Source organism: Mastigoproctus giganteus, chromosome 6 (assembly GCF_048544385.1).
Source record: "Mastigoproctus giganteus isolate SK-2022 chromosome 6, ASM4854438v1, whole genome shotgun sequence".
In the NCBI taxonomy this organism is placed as follows: Eukaryota; Metazoa; Arthropoda; class Arachnida; order Uropygi; family Thelyphonidae; genus Mastigoproctus; species Mastigoproctus giganteus.
In genome coordinates this window covers 225,072,766-225,091,923 of record NC_143580.1, presented here as the reverse complement: position 1 = coordinate 225,091,923, position 19,158 = coordinate 225,072,766, and the positions used below count along the sequence as shown (strand labels likewise).

At 33.9% G+C, this 19,158-nt stretch overlaps 1 protein-coding gene across 1 annotated transcript in view; it reads left to right on the top strand.

The window, feature by feature from the left end:
• The window catches only part of LOC150085035 (mitogen-activated protein kinase-binding protein 1-like), a 265,918-nt gene that overhangs the window by 71,907 nt on the left and 174,853 nt on the right, over window positions 1–19,158 (top strand). The window contains exon 3 of the mRNA XM_090376439.1: window positions 9,744–9,835. Within this exon, the coding sequence (XP_090232565.1) occupies window positions 9,744–9,835 (92 nt within the window). The remainder of the gene's footprint in view (window positions 1–9,743; window positions 9,836–19,158) is intronic.

The window sequence follows — 19,158 nt, the reverse complement described above, 5'->3', positions numbered from 1 at the left end:
TCAAACGATTGCCTTTACAATACTACATGTAGTTAAACTATGGTGTATTTGTACCAATATTATATAGTACATGTCTTATGGACCTATGTCTTTACATTAGTCCGGCAAAGATGCCGGTAGGATACTGGTGCATGTCCGGTCGTCTTAAAAATGTAGATAGACGTGAGGAAATTTGCCTTTAGCCAGCGGGTGGTTGGTTGGTGGAACAGACTTCCATCCCTTGTCGTGGAAGTTGATAGCCTAAATAAAGTTTAAGGCTCAGCTGGACAGGTATTTCGAACGAACAGAGGGGTGAAGTGGAAGTGGTTATTTTTTATTTATTTATTATTTTATTTTATTTTTTTGGCTGATGCTGCATAAGCTTGCTTTCTTGCATCAAATGCCTCTACTAATGCTAATGCTAAACCCTCATACGATGATCGGCAAAAAAAAAAAAACGTCGAACTCATTTTCAGCTATCAGAGTCAAATTTATTATTTTATTTTAAGTATTAATTTTAAAAAATCTTTTATAATTTTTTGTTGAGATTTGTAATATAAAAATTACTGTATATAATTTAATGGCCTTTAGCGTCGGCGCCCCTATATATTCAGCGCCCGGGTGCGATGCAGCCCCGGTCGGCGCGCCCCTGATTATACTCCACCCCCAGCTGGGTCATCTCTGACAGTGCATCTGTGCTGTGTGCGGCCTTTCATTATCCTAATGAAACTTGATGGAATGCTGATTCAGTTCAGGTCTTTTGGTTTTCAGAGGTCGATTATGCTTTTCCAGGGACAAACAGTATATTTCTTCGTTGATGGTGTTTCCACTTTCCAAGAAATCGATAATTATCCGAGAGATGGCCGTAAGTTTTTTTATCATTATTTATTATTAGAGACAGAGGAAGATCGAAGTAAAGATGGGCAGACCTCTTCGAGATCGGAACAAGCCGATCGCCTAATTCGTGAAGGTAGATAAGATAAGATATTTATTATTATTAGCCATATGGTGCAAGGAAGCCTGAGGCTCAAGCTGCACCAGCCAAAAAAAAAAAAAAAAAAAAAAAATAATAAATAAATAATTAAAAAAATTCTGAATTACCGAGAGAGACAGAGAGAGAGAGAATAAGAGTCAGAAGTAAAAAGGAATTACCAAGAAAGAGAATTATTATATCCACCTCAGGACCCTGGGTGTGCCAAGTCCATATTCACCAGATGTTCCCCTGGGGTTATTTTGTAGATGGTTTGTAAAATTTTTGGCTTTTTGTTTATGTCGGGCGTGCCCATTTCATGGATTGTCCTTCGGTTTGTGGGTCATAAAATGGAAGAGCCATGTTTCATCACATATGATGACCTCTTTAAAGCACTCAGGACTGCCAGCACCAAATCGCTTTCCTTGCAGCTATCATCTCTCTTGTTAGCAGTATAGGCACCCACAGAGAACAGATTTTTCCGTACCCCAGTCTGTTGATGATGGTCAAAACATTTCCCTTTGACACTTTCACAGCGCCCATCACTTGTCTGGCGGTTATGCACCTGTCATTCGAATGAGCTGGTCAATGCGTTCTTCGTTTTCACTGGTTGTTGACAGTCGTTGGTCTTCCGGTTCTTGGTTTGTCCTCGATATCGAAATCATCTTCCCGAAACCGTTTGAGCCACATCTGCCCATTACTTCGATTAATTCTCTGTTCCCTATAGATTGCCAGGAGTTTTCGATGGACAGATGTGGTCGACTGATCACCTGATTTGAACAGGAACTCCATCACACACCGTTGCTGTCACCTTGTCTATCCATATCTTAAGATCTAAAAACACCAAAAGAATTATATTACGTGTGTTAATGGGTAATTAGTAGTACAAGTGTATTAGTAGTACAACAACGCGCGTGCGTGAATAATGTGAATTACTTATTGAACTGCCCTTGTATTAAAACGAAAACAATGGAAAGAATATTTTGCTTTGTAGAGAAGTTAATACTGAAACCAAATCACTGCTCTGTATGAGAGAAGTGATTTGGTTTCAGTACCTATTCGGATGCTTTACATTAAAAGCTTCCTGTAAAAGGTATGTGCTTACGCAAAAAAAAAAAAAAAAAGCCGTAGGTTTTATATCAAATTAGAATAAGATAAAGCAATCCAGTTCTTTGAATAAGGCTATTATCAGTTTCTCTGAGATGATTGTGCATCACAATAAATCAGCGCCTTGTTTGTTCGCAGTGGCATTGTATCCTTATCAGCCTGCTCTTGCGGCATGTTGCTATCATTTAAAGCGTAGGCCTTTTCTTCTCAGCACGCCATCTCTTTTTATTTACCCATTTTTCATTGTCCGATATGCTGATTGATGATATGACTCCTGTCTGCAGCTTCACCGGAAACTTGATTGCTATGTTTAACTAACAGAAGCTGAATGAACACCTCAAGGGGTATTAAAAAAAAAAAAAAAAAAAAAAATAGCTATTCATACTGTAACTGCGAAGTCTGCTGATAAACTCGGGGTGGGGGGAGAAAAGAAAGGAAGAGAGGAAAAAATGGTAGCTTATTATAGCCGAAATATTTTGTTGTGTTAAAAAATAAATAAATCCCCCTCATATTCAGGATAACAGGCACCAATTTTTGTAATTACGGGGAAGTGATTTTCTTTTATTGACACCGAATTTGGTGTTTATAATAGTTTTTAATTAATGTCAGTTTTCCAAACTACAGCGAGTTATTGGAGGCTATATATCTCTATTATTAGAAGCTCATTTATGTTAACCTTCGGAGAGATTGTATGCTCGCTTGTTTAAGGGGATATCCCACTGTGCAATAATTGATGATGTTTATTCATCGCGAATCGGTGACGAATTACACTACTTGAGGAGAATGCTGACAGGTATCATTTGAACATCAGAGAAAGTAATGTTGTTACAAGATACCTTATGTTTTATAATTTTAGCACGAAAGGTTATTATTATCTTAGTAACTGAATCTGTTAACAAAAAAAAAAAAAAAAAAAAAAACATCTTTGCCTTCCCCCACCAGGTGGCGTATGTATTTCTGTGGTGATGTTTATTTCCGGTATCAACATTCTCCGTACAAGGTACTCGCAAAGCTTCCTTTTACGGTTCGCTTATTGCATTGCGAATTAAATTGGAAGGCGGAGACTTTTGGGTCTTACTGATAAAAATTGTGACCATTTTTCGTTTTAAAGATAAATCGGTGCTCATGTCTTAGAGATAACTAATTAATTTCATTTATGTCGAGACCCCAATATTTTATAGGAGTCTGTATCACCAATTCAGATTCGTCTTGTATAAAAATTATTTGGAGTTAAAAAAAAAAAAAAGCAGTTACTTTGGTAATATAGATGCACTTGACTACAATGTATATCATTGATCATAGAATTTATTTTATCTCATATTCCTGCCTATTTATTAATCATTGAAAATAAATTCCTCCTGCTACATCTGAATTCCCCCCCCCCCAACCACCTTTCATAAAAATTTTTTTGCTGTGGCCAGAAGTCATCAATGAGATCAGAATGCAACACAGATCAAAATTTGTTAGATGTTGCTAAGTAATATATGAAAGACTCAATTTTTTTTTGCAATCCTTAACTTATTAATACTTATGTAAGGAATAAACTTGTGCCCCCCCTCTCAATTTTAAAGTTCTTTTGTATTCCAAAACTATTCTCTTCATCCAGCCTATAACTCACAGTACCTTTCCTTTTTTTTTTCTTCTTTTTTTTTTTGCCTTGGTTACTATATTAAAAACTTAATCTCAATTGAATCACTTGATTTCCACTTCCCTTGAGACTGAGTATTCATTCAAGTACTACTGGATTAAGTTATTTTTTTTTTATTCGAATTACTACAACACAGTATAATACAATGCCTCCTCTTCATGCAGTTATATAAAATAAAATATTTCTTTGAAAAAATTATGTTTAATATGTATTATTACAAACTTTTGTACATCACATTATTGCAAACTTGTGTATACAAATGTACATCATTAAAACAAATAATTTTAAACTAAAATACATGGAAATATTTCAACTATATTTTACAATTAAGGCTCAGCCATTATAAAATATATAGACCTAAGTCTAATACATATATTACGCTTCACTTTAAATTTATTATTATAAGATATCAGTATCATACCCATTACTAAACCATAAGACAGTTTTAGATTGACTTTTATAAGAAAAAACTATTACTCATAAGCATTATCACTACTTTTCCAATCAGCACATTTTATCATTATCAGTAGTAGTTAGTTTCCTTTTTATTTTTCTAAATATTATTTAAAAGTATTTTTCACACAACTCATATTTATTATTATGAATGAATAAGTTGCTTTTGGAACTATTAAAGGATAATATAAACTAATCTCAAATTCTCAAACTAATCACCTGAAAATACAGGTGATTGGGAAGTCTTAAATGGATTGTTATCATGTAAAGATCTGATCAAACAAAAGTTTAAAGCTGCTGTAAGACTAAGAATATTAATTGTAGCAGTTAACAAATTGTTTAAAAAATTGATATCAAGAAAAAAAATTTCAGCTTTTAAAGTTAATATTTGGAATTTCACACACCATTTCAAGTAAGACCTTGAGGTATAATGCACATTTTTATCCCTGGAATATAAACCCTTTTGTATTTGTTAAATATCCTTAACGAGACCTGTGTACGAGGATGAATAAACCTGAGAGGCATACTCCAAAATGGACCCTATTCACTTCTGATAGGTCTTAATCATATAGCTTATCACCTAGTTCTCTAAACTCCTATTCATGATTTCTTGTCGAAGCCATGAATAAGAATATAGAGAACTGAGGATTCCTCATGTCATAATGGTATATGTGGGACTTCACACTAATATGAACAGAAAATTTAATTTTGAGATCCATAGCTTCTGTTATTCTGCCTATAAAGTTTCTCATGTTTTGAATATTTGCATTATTTGTTATTATTATTATTATTTATTTTATTTTTTTGTGTATGTCATAATCAACAAAAGTGATTACCAAACATTTATCAAGATTGATTAATAAGCTATTACCAATAATCAGTTAAGGAGCAAATCCACAGACCTTTAGATCACAGCATAGGCTTTGGATATATGATGTACAAGATTGGAAAAAGTTCAGTGACTGTGTATTTTTAAATTGTGGCATTGTAGTGGATTGCAATGTGTTGCAAGTAACATGTTCAGTGATTTATCTAGACATAAGTAATATATGAATCATGTGTTTTTCTGCAGTCAGTCTGAATCAGTACACATTGAATAGAAGGTGTTTTTATCACTACAGTATATACTTTTTGTTAATGTTAAAATACATAAGAGCAATAATTGCTCTTTACAATTTATTGCCCTTTACTTATGTATTTTAACGCTTTTATTTTATTTTATTTTATTTCATTTTACTTATCTTAATAAAGTTTAACTCAAATCAGTTTGTCTGTCGTTAATAGAAAGTATATAGTGATATGCAATCCAAAGCTCAAGGCCTGTTTTCCAAGGTGGTTTATTTGTTTCATTGTATTTTAAAATGAGTGATTTTACTGAGCAGCGATTTTGCATCAAATTTCTTGTTTCATATTATGGAGTATTGCACCAGAAACCCATGAAATGTTAAAAACAGTGTTCAGAGAAGTTGTTTTGAAGACTCTTCAATGGTTTGCAAAGTTTAAAGAGGGCCACTTGTTTGTCAAAGAAAATCCTTGTGCGGTCCACTCTTCAGCTTCAAAAACTAGTAATTTATTCACTTAGTGTTTGTGATCTCATTGAGTGGGCAGTGTTTAACTGTCCATGAAGTTGCTAGTAAAATTGGTATTTCTCATGAGATGTGTTACTGACTTTTAACAGGTTTGGAAATGTCTGTCATGTTTCACCCATGTCAGTACCTTGCATTCTCATTGATGATCACAGAGAGAATGGTGAATTCTTGCATTCATGTCAGTATGCTGCTGACCCAGACTTTGTTTCTTCCATCATTACTGGTGATGAATCATTGGTGCATGGCTGTGATCTGGAAATAAAGTCCCAGTCCTCTCATTGGAAAATTCCATCTTTTCTAAGGCTCAGAAAAGCAAGAGTCTTGATCAAATGTGAAGATTATGCTTATAACATCTTGCACTCTTTGTTTATGCTTATCTTTTGACTTTCAGGGTATTGGCCTGCATAGGCAAACTGAATCTAGCATACTACAAAACAGTTCTGTGATGACTATGATCCTGCTTGGAGAAAACAACCAGAAAAATAGGTTTCAGGGAATTGTTTTCATTATGACAATGCCCTTGCATATTCAGTACTTTCCATACACGTGACCACCAAATACGGAGGATGCGGAAAGGTCAGGGAATGACCGCCGCATATCCCCGGAGCAATATATGGCCTTAGTTGCTAATGCTCCTAAAAACCAAACAACAACAACAACAACTTCCCATACAAGAATTTCTTGCAAAGTGCTCCATCACTGTGATTTCCCTATCCACCATACTCACTGGATTTAGCTCCTTATTATTTTTATTATTTATTTTTTGTTGTTTACCAATCTTAAAGTCCTCTCAAAAGGTCACAGTTTTGTAACAACTGAGGAAATGGTTCAAAACATCACATGGAAACTGTAAGCAATTCCAAAAGAAACTTACCAGGAATGCTTCCAGAAGTTGCAGAAATGTTAGAATCTAACCTTGACAGTATGAAGGAGGCTGCGTGAAAGGAATCCATCTGAATAGCCAGTAAACTTCATTTCCCAAATATTAGTTCAGTCCCCAAACTTTTTGAATCATACCTTATGTGTGTGTGGATATCATTAGGAATTATAACAGGAATTAGGTAAGTAAGATTATCTTTGAGAAAGTCATTGAGAAATAAGCTGCAGAACAAAGGACTCATATGAGAGTAAGCCTCTCTTCCAAATCGAAAGAGCTTCATAATGCCAGCAGCCATTCTGATTTTTAGAAAGTTGACAAATTTAATTGTTATTTTAATGAATCAGTGAACCATAGTGAATAATTGTTTGGTGTTTTACCAACTTCTTATTGGATGAAAAGTATCTGATACATAATTAATGTATTTATGCTACCAATCTGCTCAGTATCATGTTAACCAAAATATTTGGACCAGTCCAACTCAGATAATGTAGTAGTAGTAGTGGCACATGATGCAAGAAAGCAAGTGTAGGAGCTTATGCAGCATCAGCCAAAAAAAAAAAAAAAAAATCACACCATTCCCTCCAAATGTCTGTCCAGTTCCTCCTTAAATTTATTTAACCTATCAACTTCTACAATGACAGATGGAAGTTTGTTCCAGCAATTAACCACCTGCTGGCTAAAGGCAAATTTCCGCACATCTATTCTACATCTGTCCTTTCTTAATTTGAACTTATGTCCCCGTAGGTTGGTAATCTGAACAAGTGGAAGGATCCCATCAGAATTCAGCGTGCTCAACCCATTCAAGGCCTTATAGACCTCAATCAGATCACCGCGCAGGTGCCTAGTCTCCAGCCACTGCAATTTGCAGAACTTAAGCCTCTCTTGGTAAGAGAATCCCTTCATTCCCCTCACCAATCGTGTTGCTCTTCTCTGTACATGCTCAAGCAAATCTACATCCTTCCTAAAATGAGGCCTCTAGACCTGTACGCAGTACTCAAGGCGTGGCCTGACCATTGCCTTATACAGAGGGACAATCACCTCCTTTTCCCTACTAGCAAAATTCCTATATATCATTGACAAAACCCCATGACCCGCCCTAGCAGCCTGTCTGCACTGCTCAGAAAACTTCATATCTGACTGCACAATTACTCCCAGGTCTTTTTCATTTTCTACCACCTTAAGTGTAGTACCACACAGTTGGTACGTTTCTCTGGGGTTACTTCTACCCATATGCAGTACTTTGCATTTGTCAAGGTTGAACTTCAGTTGCCACTTCTTAGCCCATCTGCCCAAATTATCTAGATCCTGTTGCAGTAGCATACTGCCATTACTGTCATTAACAACCCTGCCAACCTTTGTGTCATCTGCAAACTTCGACATTAAGCCTGATATACCTTCATCAATATCATTGATAAATACACAAAACAACAGTGGACCCAACACCGAACCCTGTGGGACTCCACTAATAACATTAGTCCACGAAGAGCAGCACCCATTGATTACCACCCTCTGTCTTCTCCCACTTAACCATCCTTTTATCCATTGTAGCAACTTACCCTTAATACCATTCTGCTCCAATTTGTACAGTAGTCTTCCATGCGCAACAGTGTCAAAAGCTTTCCTGAAATCCAAGTATATGATATCAAAATTATTTTTTGCATCCAGTTCCTTTGTGACCACATCATATCTGATACATAATTAATGTATTTATGCTACCAATCTGCTCAGTATCATGTTAACCAAAATATTTGGACCAGTCCAACTCAGATAATGTTTTCAGTTTGAATTCTAATCCTCAAATCTGAAGTTTTATAATTGTTCTTGCTGTGTATCCTCTGATCATCAGGACTTAAGATTTAATAACTATTGTTAATGCCAGTTTATCATTGACATTTCTAATAGTTATATGAAATACTAAGTCCTGATGGTTATAGAATATTAGGGAATCAGCATATAATAGTTTATAAAAATCAAACCTAGAAAATAATAAAGATAAGTAGACTACTTCATTAGAAGATTTATTAGTAGCAAAAAAAAAAAAAAAAAAAAATATTATTGTTTAGTAGTACAGTATCAAATAATTATTGCCTTTCATGTAAAAATAATGAAATAAATAAATTTAATTAATAAAAAAAATGTATTTAATATAAATTGTCATTAGCTAACATGTAATATGTTAATAGCATTACTCATCAAATGATGTTAGCTGCAGGTAATACAAAGCTTCTTAAATAGGGTAGCCTCCATATGTAATCCTTGCACCAAACAGAGCCATTCGTATTTTGTGAAATAAGATGCATGATAAAATATGCAAAAATTCTGTTGGCTATACGTATTGTTCTTTTTGCATTCAAAAGAAAGAAAGATAGCATTAGGGAAACTATTAATTTTGATGTGTTTTAATGTCATTTTTTGTTGTCACTTCATGAGTGAACAGATGATTTTGAGCTGCTGATTGTTTTCAACTTTGCATGTTTTTGTATATGCAAATTTGACATTGCGTGTTGATAGTTCAGTATTTTGTTGTAGACAGGCACTGGTTCATGGATAGCATTTTAAAACTATCTAAATCATATTAAAATAATCATTCGTTATGTTAATTGATAGCCACACTTTATCATATGCTTTAACTTCAATTTCCGGAATCATGACCGTGAGAAATCAGAACAATAAAAATGAATACATATTAGTTTGTAATCATACTGCCAAATGTTGACCATTACTGAAGTTTACTGATTTCTGAAATGACACACACACACACACACACACACACACACACACACACACACACACACTTAATTTTAATGTTGTATATGTCTTCCTTAGTCTCAGAAATTAACTACTCTAGTGTCTACAACTTGTTCTTAAAACTAATTCTGTTTTATTGGAATGAAAAATGTATCTGTCCCACTATTTTGAAAGCATAACATTGAAGTTTATTTCAGTATTCTAGCATATGTTGCATCGTAAGAGTTAGATAGTAATGTCTAGTCTCTCTCTCTCTCTGCATTTACTACAGGAAATATTCTCTAAAGTTTTTACTTTTTACTTATTTGGATTTTATAATTTCTTAAATTTAGAAAAAAACCAATTTTTTTTACTTATATTTTTATATAGGTAAAATTGGAAAGGGTTTTGGGTTTGACATTGTCCAGTAATGCATCTCTGGATTGTGATCCACAGAACAATATTGTTGCTTATCCAGCTGGGTAAGTAAATAAAATAAATATAATTTTATTGTAAGCAAATGTCTGTGAATACAAAAGTATTTAAAACATTTACACTTAACCAGTTTATTTACATTTTCTGAAAGGCATGCAGGCCAGAATATCTTACATCACAATTACTTTACAAGCAGTATATAAATTAAGAGATTAATTACTAACAGGATTTGAGATTAAAGAAACTGTACAATGGGAAAAGACAGTTGCAAAAGTAAAAAAAATGATCTATATAGGACTGGTGTGGGGGCATTTTCTCTACTTCCCAGTTCAGTTCTGTTGCAGTTCTGATTTTTTTTTTTTTTTTTTTAGAGGCAAGAGAGAATTCATGAAACTTGCCCTCCACTACTCCCTCTTTAAACAGCAGTTTTGCAAGATAGCCAAATAATAATGAGTTCATATAAGATCAGCTGGACACTGTTGTAATAAATTCAAAAATTTATTAAAGCAATGTAATATAAAGCAGTTGAAGTACAGTTCACACTTTAGCAACTTTAGAAAAAAATATTCCTTTTCCTTTAATTGTTACCAGAGTCCCACAGGTAAATGTAGATTGAATTTTGTTAATTGAAAAGTTAATAGTAAATGGAATTTGATAGAAAAGGTGGAGTTGTATAAACATACCCACATAATTATTCACATTATGATAGATGTTACTATCTGATAACCACTAACTTCCCACATATTATTCATGTTTTTATAATTCTTGAACAAAAAGGAAGAAGAATTTTGGAATCACAAAAGAGTATAACAGCTGTTTTAGCATTTGCTTTATTTGTTAACAATTTTTTTTTTTTCCTCCCAAGAGAATTTATATTGTTACTTTGAATTAGAATAATGCCACTCTGCTGTGATAGTCATTCATTTTCGTGAAGTGGCATGCTGCACTATGGTTAACTTCATCTGGATTATGAAACAGAGTTTGTATTAGCTAATAGCATGCATTTGAAAAGAACAAACAAAAAATAAATAAACAATGAAAAAACTTTAAAACATAGTTTATTAATTTAATGGCAACGTCCTTAATTTGCCTGCTGCAGCCTGACATGCAATAATGGATCAGTTATCATTAATTTGGGCGAATAGTCTAAAAATGGAAGTGTCAGCATGCAGTTCTGGTTAAGAGCCAGATCACTATTAAAAATCAATAAGAGGAAATTAAAAAAAAAAAAAAAAAAAAATTTATGTTCATCTGCAAATAAAAGCAGTTTTGCATCAGAATGGTGAAAATATTCCAGTAGATACAAACAAACTTAAATTAGAACTAGGAACATAAATAGTAAATTGATATGATTCTTCAAAATTCTTTTTAAGTAATTTTGCAGGGTTCAAAGGACTTTAAACTTTGAGAGTAAGACAAGTCCAGTAATCCATATAATGCATACCCCTTCCCAAGTTTGGAGATTACTGTTAGTAGATTACTAGCAGTAATCTACTAATGGTATTCTACTAACAGTAAATAAAAGTGAAAATAGGTTAGTTAATACTGAAAGAAAAGGTATTGTGCTCTAAGATATAAACAAAAGAGAATCCTCAAAAATTATAATAATAAAACAACAAATATTACTAAAATTATAACTAATTATCATATAAGGATACATTGAATGATATGTTATCAAGGACCATTCAATACATCCAAATAATAATTAGCAAAAGGTATCTGTTTTGATTGCTACCTAACAGTAATAGTAGGATCTAATAATATGCCAATAGGCCTGAGTCAGAAAGATATAAAAATTTATCAAAATTTAGTATCGTACTGGTAGATTAACAGCTAGCCCAACAGATAGCAGGCTGAACAAATATATATACACAAATTATATATATAAGATGAAAGGGGTGGGCACTAATGGGGGGTATGAAATAAGCAGAGGATAAAAAAAAGCAAATGAAGGAAGTAATGGGATAGAAATAGTGCCCCAGTCCTTGAATACTGTAATAATTCATGGGACATAGCAGTTTAGAATAGGATAGCATACAGACATAAAGAAAGGTGTGTTCTGGTAAGGCCAGTGGTGAGCTGTGACTATTTTAACAATGGGCTCGCAGTTTTACCGACTTTTTATGTGAAACATCCTTGGGGATTCCTGCCACGAATGATGTCACGGAAGTGACATGTGCGGTGGGCTTCTGCCAGAGGCGCTTCCCACGTTCACACTACTAGTCTGCGCCGAGCACTCACTAGTAGTGTGATTAGAGTTCGTGACCAGTGTGATATCTCGAGTCAGCCTAGTCCTAATGCCCCCCCCCCCCCCCCCCGCACAATGATACCTGGATACGATAGTATCTCGAGTTCTAACTTTTTAGAATTTTTTTAATAGTATGACGTCACAATCATACATCCTGAAGTATGACTGCAACAATACAAATATTTATCAACAATTTATTTGTTAGGTGCTCCGAACTGCTGCGTATGTCATTTCAACTACAAGGTTGGTACTTCAATCAATGCTGTTTTCTAAAGACATTTAGATACGTTGCAATCGCAGGTACACATCAATTCTTCTTCTTCTTCTTCTTTGGTCCTTAGCTGGCAGCTGGGGGAGGCGGTTGGCCACGCAACCAGTATGCTGCTGTAGATGCCGCAGGGTTTCGGACTTGCTCTGTGATGTTCTTCCATACCTTACGATCCGTGGCTTCAGTCCTGGCCTGGTTAAGGTCGAGACGTCGGCTCTTCAAGTCAACACATCAATTAATTTAGTTATCATAAATCCATTGTATGTTGTCTTCCAGAAATATAAAAATTTGTGACTGTTCAATAAAATATTTACAATACAAAAGCTCTTTTATTTCATAATCAATATACAAATCAAAATACTGTACCTAAAAGAAATGAAAAGGATTCACATAAAACCATCTACTGTGCGTGCTCGGTACACACGCCACTTTTTTATTCGTCTCTTTTTTTTTTTTTTTTTAACTAGGGAAATATAATGGATGCATTTTGTTTTCATGATAAAATTTTAATATTGCAAATACAAAATAACAATTAATATTTCTCATATCACAAAAACTATCACAAAACATTCTACAATATAAAAACAAATATTACATAAAAAACAAACTCTTCTAGAAAAGGTACACAATAATCACAGATTACATGAAAAAATTAATATTCAAGAAAAATTTATACTAAAAATTGCCATATACAATTTACTTCTCTATTAATATTTGTTGTCTATCTTCTGCTTTGCTCAATAGTTGAGTGATGATTACAGTGGAATGATTTGAAGTAACGATCCGGATCAAATTGAAGCAATGGTTTTCCATTTAGATGTATGGTCATCATAAACTGCAATGTGTTTAAATGTCAACATTATTCATTCATTTATACAATATTATTCATTATGCTGAAAGTACTGCTAATCACATTGGTTTCAAAGATATTTCTTGCTTTCTTAATTGAAGAGGGAATTTCACTCAGTTTTAAAGATAAACTGTCTTCGATAAAATCTCTAAAATCATTAATTTTTATTTCATATTTTATCAGAAAACTTAAATAAATTTCTTATTCGTTTTTCACCATATTTCCACTTTCTTTCATATTCCACGATTCCAGGTAGCATATGTTTAAAATTTCTTTCAATTCCTCATAGTCGACAGTATCATTATATTCTTTATTTAATTTAAAATTACTCTGTTGCATTAACTTATCCTTAATAATGTGTCACGAGGTAATTTTTTAAATGTGTTCTTACTTTCGATTCCTTCAAATTCTTTCAACTTCAACATGCTGTCAATTTTAGCTTCATGATTTCCTTCAGAATTTTTCAAATTAGCGATAACATTGATAGTTAGAATAATTAATTTATCTGCTTTTACCATAGTGATTCTGTAAAGCTTCTGAAAGGTAAGAGAGCTCCTGCAGGATGTCGATCATTAGTGCTAAATCGTTAAGAAATTCCAGATTGAAAAGTCGGTTTAATAATTCAGAATATTTAATTAACTTTCTGATTCAAAATATTTGCACAAAGCGGGATAATTCCTCCAACCCTCCATTGCCGTCCGTAAGCTACAAGCAGCCCATCGTGGCCCGAACACATGACTGATCTTTATAGTTTCCACATCAAGTTCTTTAGCAATCATCCTTAACTCATGTTGGTTTTTTGGAGATTGGTGATACATTTTTTTCTTTTTCTTTTTTTAAATTATTGCCTGTATGCCATTGTATTTTGGAGCATTTTCTTCACAGTGAAAGCCTTGACATGGTTTCCAAATCTGCCAACATTTCATCTTCAGAAAATTTGCTTAATATCTTAGTTGCCTCAATCCCATCCCCCCCTCTACGTTGCTACTGTCACTAGTTCTTTGAATACTCTGTAAAATATCTGAATCACTCAGATATTAAGCTACTGTGACCATGTAAACATAGACGAAGAAATTTACTGAAATGTGTGGAACACTCACTTCTCTGAAAAACATGACTTCTTGTTGGGGCAAAGGGGAACCACAACACAGGTTGACCAGAAGCTGTTATCCGTGTCTGGAATCTTCTTAATCCTCTGACTTGCTATGGAAAGCATATTAACTAGCGTGACTTCTCAGAATGTGGCTGCATAGGTTTTACAGACACCATTACTTTAACCCCGTGGGTGCATCCCTTTTTCACCCTTAATTCGCGCTTTCTAATTACTTAAAGGCCAGAAGTGAGGATAATGCACACAAAGTTGTCAAGTTGTCTATCGTAATCAGTTTGTTCTACTGAAATTATTTTAAATGTTTCCGTAGAAACCAAGGGGAATTCAAAATATTCACTATGAAGAAGTTCATTAAACAGAGGTCCGACTGTAATTAACTCAAAAATGAAGCAATTTTAAAATACATAACTGGTCGATTGTGCCATTAAAATGCTGCGGATGGGGCCTCCGCTTGCCCCACCATAGTTCCGGCTCTAGACACTCAATAATTAAATTCAGGATTTCATTTGTAAAATAAATAATCGCTTCAACAATGGGCTTGCAAATTCTCAAAAAAAATAACAATGGGCTCTTGAGAGCCTATGCGAGCCCACTATAGCTCGCCACTGGGTAAGGCATTACTAGAACCCCACCTCTTGGGTTGGACTGTTATGCTCAAAGTACGTCTAAGAAGATAAAAGCATATTGCTATAAGTTTTTATCTTCTCTTTATGTCTGTATGCTATCATATTCTAAATTTTTATGCCTCATGACTTGTTCGAGTAGGCAAGGAGGATTGGCTGGCTTACTATTTTCTTTCTTCTTATTCTTCTCTCACTTTGCCTTTTTTTAGCCTTGGCTTATTTCATACCCTCTGTTAGTTCCCTCATTTCTCATCTTATGTATATAATTTGTTTAGTCTGCTATCTATTGGGCTAGCTATTATTCTGCCAATGTGCTTCTAAATTTTGATAAATAATTTTACTTTGTTATTATATTTTTATGACTCAGGCCTGCTGGCATATTATTAGGTCCTGTTACCAGCCAGTAGCAATCAGCATTAGGTAGTTTTTGCCAATTATTTTTTATATGAATTGAATGGTGCTAGCCCTTGATAATGTACCATTCAGTGTATCCTTATATGATAATTAACTGTTATAATTTTATTAATATTTGTTATTTTATTATATATATATATATATATATATATATAAACTTAAGTGAGAATAATGATTAAAATTAAAATAAATAAAAATGCCAGCAGCATGGCAAGACAGAAGAGCGAAAATTGTGAAATTATACGTAACGATAAGTAACGCTTCACTGATAGAGAAGACTATTGTTACTTATTCTCAGTTGAGTACCTGCCCACCCACTGATGATTGGCCAATAGCCATGAAACAGTGCTGTCTGGGTGGTGGTACTCAACTGAGAATAAGTAACAATAGTCTTCTCTATCAGTGAAGCGTTACTTATTCGAGGTAGTGCAATATCATGGCAACTCGTCGTGAAGGCAGAGCACAATATGAGAAAGAGCAAATGATGCCGCCAACAACTACTTTGTAGTTTCTTAAGAGTTATCTATGGTGTATCTAAACACTGATATCATATATAGATACCAAACTCTTAAAGTATTATGCCTTGTGCATTTATTTATTTTAAATATTGACATCTACACCTATTGGCATCTCTCATATTGTGTGATTAACTTCACAACTGGGTCGTCATGTCTGCAATACCAGGGTACCTGCCCACCCACTGATGATTGGCCAATAGCCATGAAACAGTGCTGTCTGTACTCAACTGAGAATAAGTAACAATAGTCTTCTCTATCAGTGAAGCGTTACTTATTCGAGGTAGTGCAATATCATGGCAACTCGTCGTGAAGGCAGAGCACAATATGAGAAAGAGCAAATGATGCCACCAACAACTACTTTGTAGTTTCTTAAGAGTTATCTATGGTGTATCTAAACACCGATATCATATATAGATACCAAACTCTTAAAGTATTATGCCTTGTGCATTTATTTATTTTAAATATTAAAAAAGGAGTAAAGCATACATCAGAGGCAGCGAAGAGCTTTTCCTCTACATGACGCTTGAGATATAAACTTAAGTGAGAATAATGATTAAAATAAAAATAAATAAAAATTCCAGCAGAATGGCAAGACAGAAAGCGAAAATTGTTGCGGCGATTTGTCTAGCGATCGAAATGCAGCGATTCCCTGACCATTATTGGCCTTGTGGTCCTCTGTTGAGATGGGGCATAATGGTCAGTCTATTTCTGTTTTATTTTATTGTAGTTGTTCACATCTGTGCCCATGATATTTCACACAATTTTGGACCTGGTGTCCGTCAGAGGGGGGGGTGCCGTTAAATTTTATTTAATTGGCTATTCAAAATTTAATTGATTATATTTTATTATCTTTGTATTTAGGCTTTCTAAATTATCTTCGAGAGTTTCTGCTGCAATAATTTTATTCTCTTCCCTCCCTGTTGGTTTGATTGTTACATATAATTTCACAATTTTCGCTCTTCTCTCTTGCCATGCTGCTGGCATTTTTATTTATTTTTATTTTTATTATTTTTATTTTAATCATTATTCTCACTTAAGTTTATATCTCAAGCGTCATGTAGAGGAAAATGCTCTTTGCTGCCTCTGATGTATGCTTTACCCCTTTTTTAATGTAAGATTCAGTTTTCAATTATTTCAAACATTATTCAAATATAAGTGTGTGTGTGTGTGTGTGTGTGTGTGTGTGTGTGTGTGTGTGTGTGTGTGTGTGTGTGTGTGTGTGTATACTTGTATATGTATTTTTTGTTTTTAGCCTTCTCTTGTTAATAGCTTAGGGCACATGTCTTATTTCAGTATTAACTAGCCTGTTTTCTGCTTTTATTTTTAATTTGCATTTTTATTTATATTTATAAGTGCACGAGAAGACACAAATTCAAATTGAGAGGAAGGATGGTTGCAAAATAGATGTGCGGAGGGAATGAATAGATGAAATGGGAGGTGTCTTTTTTTTGGTTGATGCTGTGTAAGCTTGCTTTCTTGCATCATTTGCCACTGCTAATACTATATATATATATATACACACACACACACACACATAAGTTTGTAAGTAGGAAAAGGCAAAGCACTAACGTTTCTGCAATCGTAATTATGGAGAACAAAGGGCTAACAGAACAGAAATTGCAATTACAGAGAACAAATAAGTAATAAGAATTACTTAATGCTGTGACTTCAGCACCTTCCTCTGTGGCCAGCCACCGAAATAAAAGGAGGGAACGGCAATAAGTAAGTAAAGCCTTTGTTGCTGACATGAAATATATGCCGCATGGTACACGTGAAAAGTCGGTAATGTATATTAGGGTGAAAATTTAAACTTAAATTATAAGGTGTGTGTGTATATTTCATGGCAGACCTGGCAGAGGCTGGAAGTAAAGATTAAAAAGAATAAAAAAGAAATAGGATAACTTACTAGGATTGTGTAGGTCATGGCGATCCGTACTGATGTGGAGAATAAAGTATCAACTAAATGTGAGCTAAAGTATATATGGTTTGAGCTGGCGACCTCTAGTGTAAGAAATCGGAAAAATTAAGTAATTAAAATTAAAGCTAGCTACCCCGTGTGTCAAATGTTAGAAGCTAAATTAGAGAAGTAGTAAAATAAATTAAGTTAGAGTTAATTAAGTTTTTATTACTCCACAGCAATACGGATTGCCATGACCTACACGACCCTAGTAAGTTATCCTATTTCTTTTATATATATGTGTGTGTGTCTGTATATATGTATGTGTATATTTTTTATAGAATAAAGCAACAGTTTAAAATATTATTAATAATAGTTTATGGACCAGGGACACTGCTTTAATTATGCAGAAAGTAGGCAAAGCACTAACGTTACTACAATCATCATTACAGAGGGCTAACGGAACAGAAATTGCAATCGCGGAGAATAAAGATAAAAAAGAAGTAATAAGAATTACTTAATGCTGTTCATCCTATGACTTCAGTGCCTTCTTCTGGGGCCAGCTGCTAAAATCAAAGGAGGGAACAGCAATAAGTAAGTAATAGTATAATATTATACTATTACTTACTTTTGTACTATTATTATAAATATACTTAGATAGTATGAATCAGAGCTGTACTACTCAATATGTTCTACGTTGATAATAATATTAGTAAAATAATAAGAGGAGTTTACCTCAATATAGTGCGTAGAACACTTCCGTATGATACCCTCCAGAAATTAAAACGGAAAAAACGAAAAAATCGACAACTTACCGGTACATTAGAGTAAATTATAAATAATTAAATAAACAATTTAACACAATTCAAATCAATTTAAAACAATTAAAAATCAAATTAACGCAATTAAAAGAATCTAACGAAAATATTCAAAATGATTTTCCTTCGTAACGAAAATATTCAAAACGATTTTCCTTCCTACGAAAATATTCCTTCCTGAATATTTTCGTTAGATTCTTTTAATTGCGTTAATTTGATTTTTAATTGTTTTAAATTGATTTGAATTGTGTTAAATTGTTTATTTAATTATTTATAATTTACTCTATGTACCGGTAAGTTGTCGATTTTTTCGTTTTTTCCGTTTTAATTTCTGGAGGGTATCATACGGAAGTGTTCTACGCACTATATTGAGGTAAACTCCTCTTATTATTTTACTAATATAAATATACTATACTATATTATATAATATATAATATTATTGTTATTTGGTTTTTAGGAGCATTATCAACTAAGGCCATAGCTTCGGGGATATGCGGTAGTCATTCCCTGATCTTTCCGCATCCTCCGTATTTGGTGGTCACGGGCACGAACCCCGGTCTAATCAATCAGCAGTGTGTAGCTCCTGCCCACCTGGCTATGGAGGCACCTATAATATATAATAT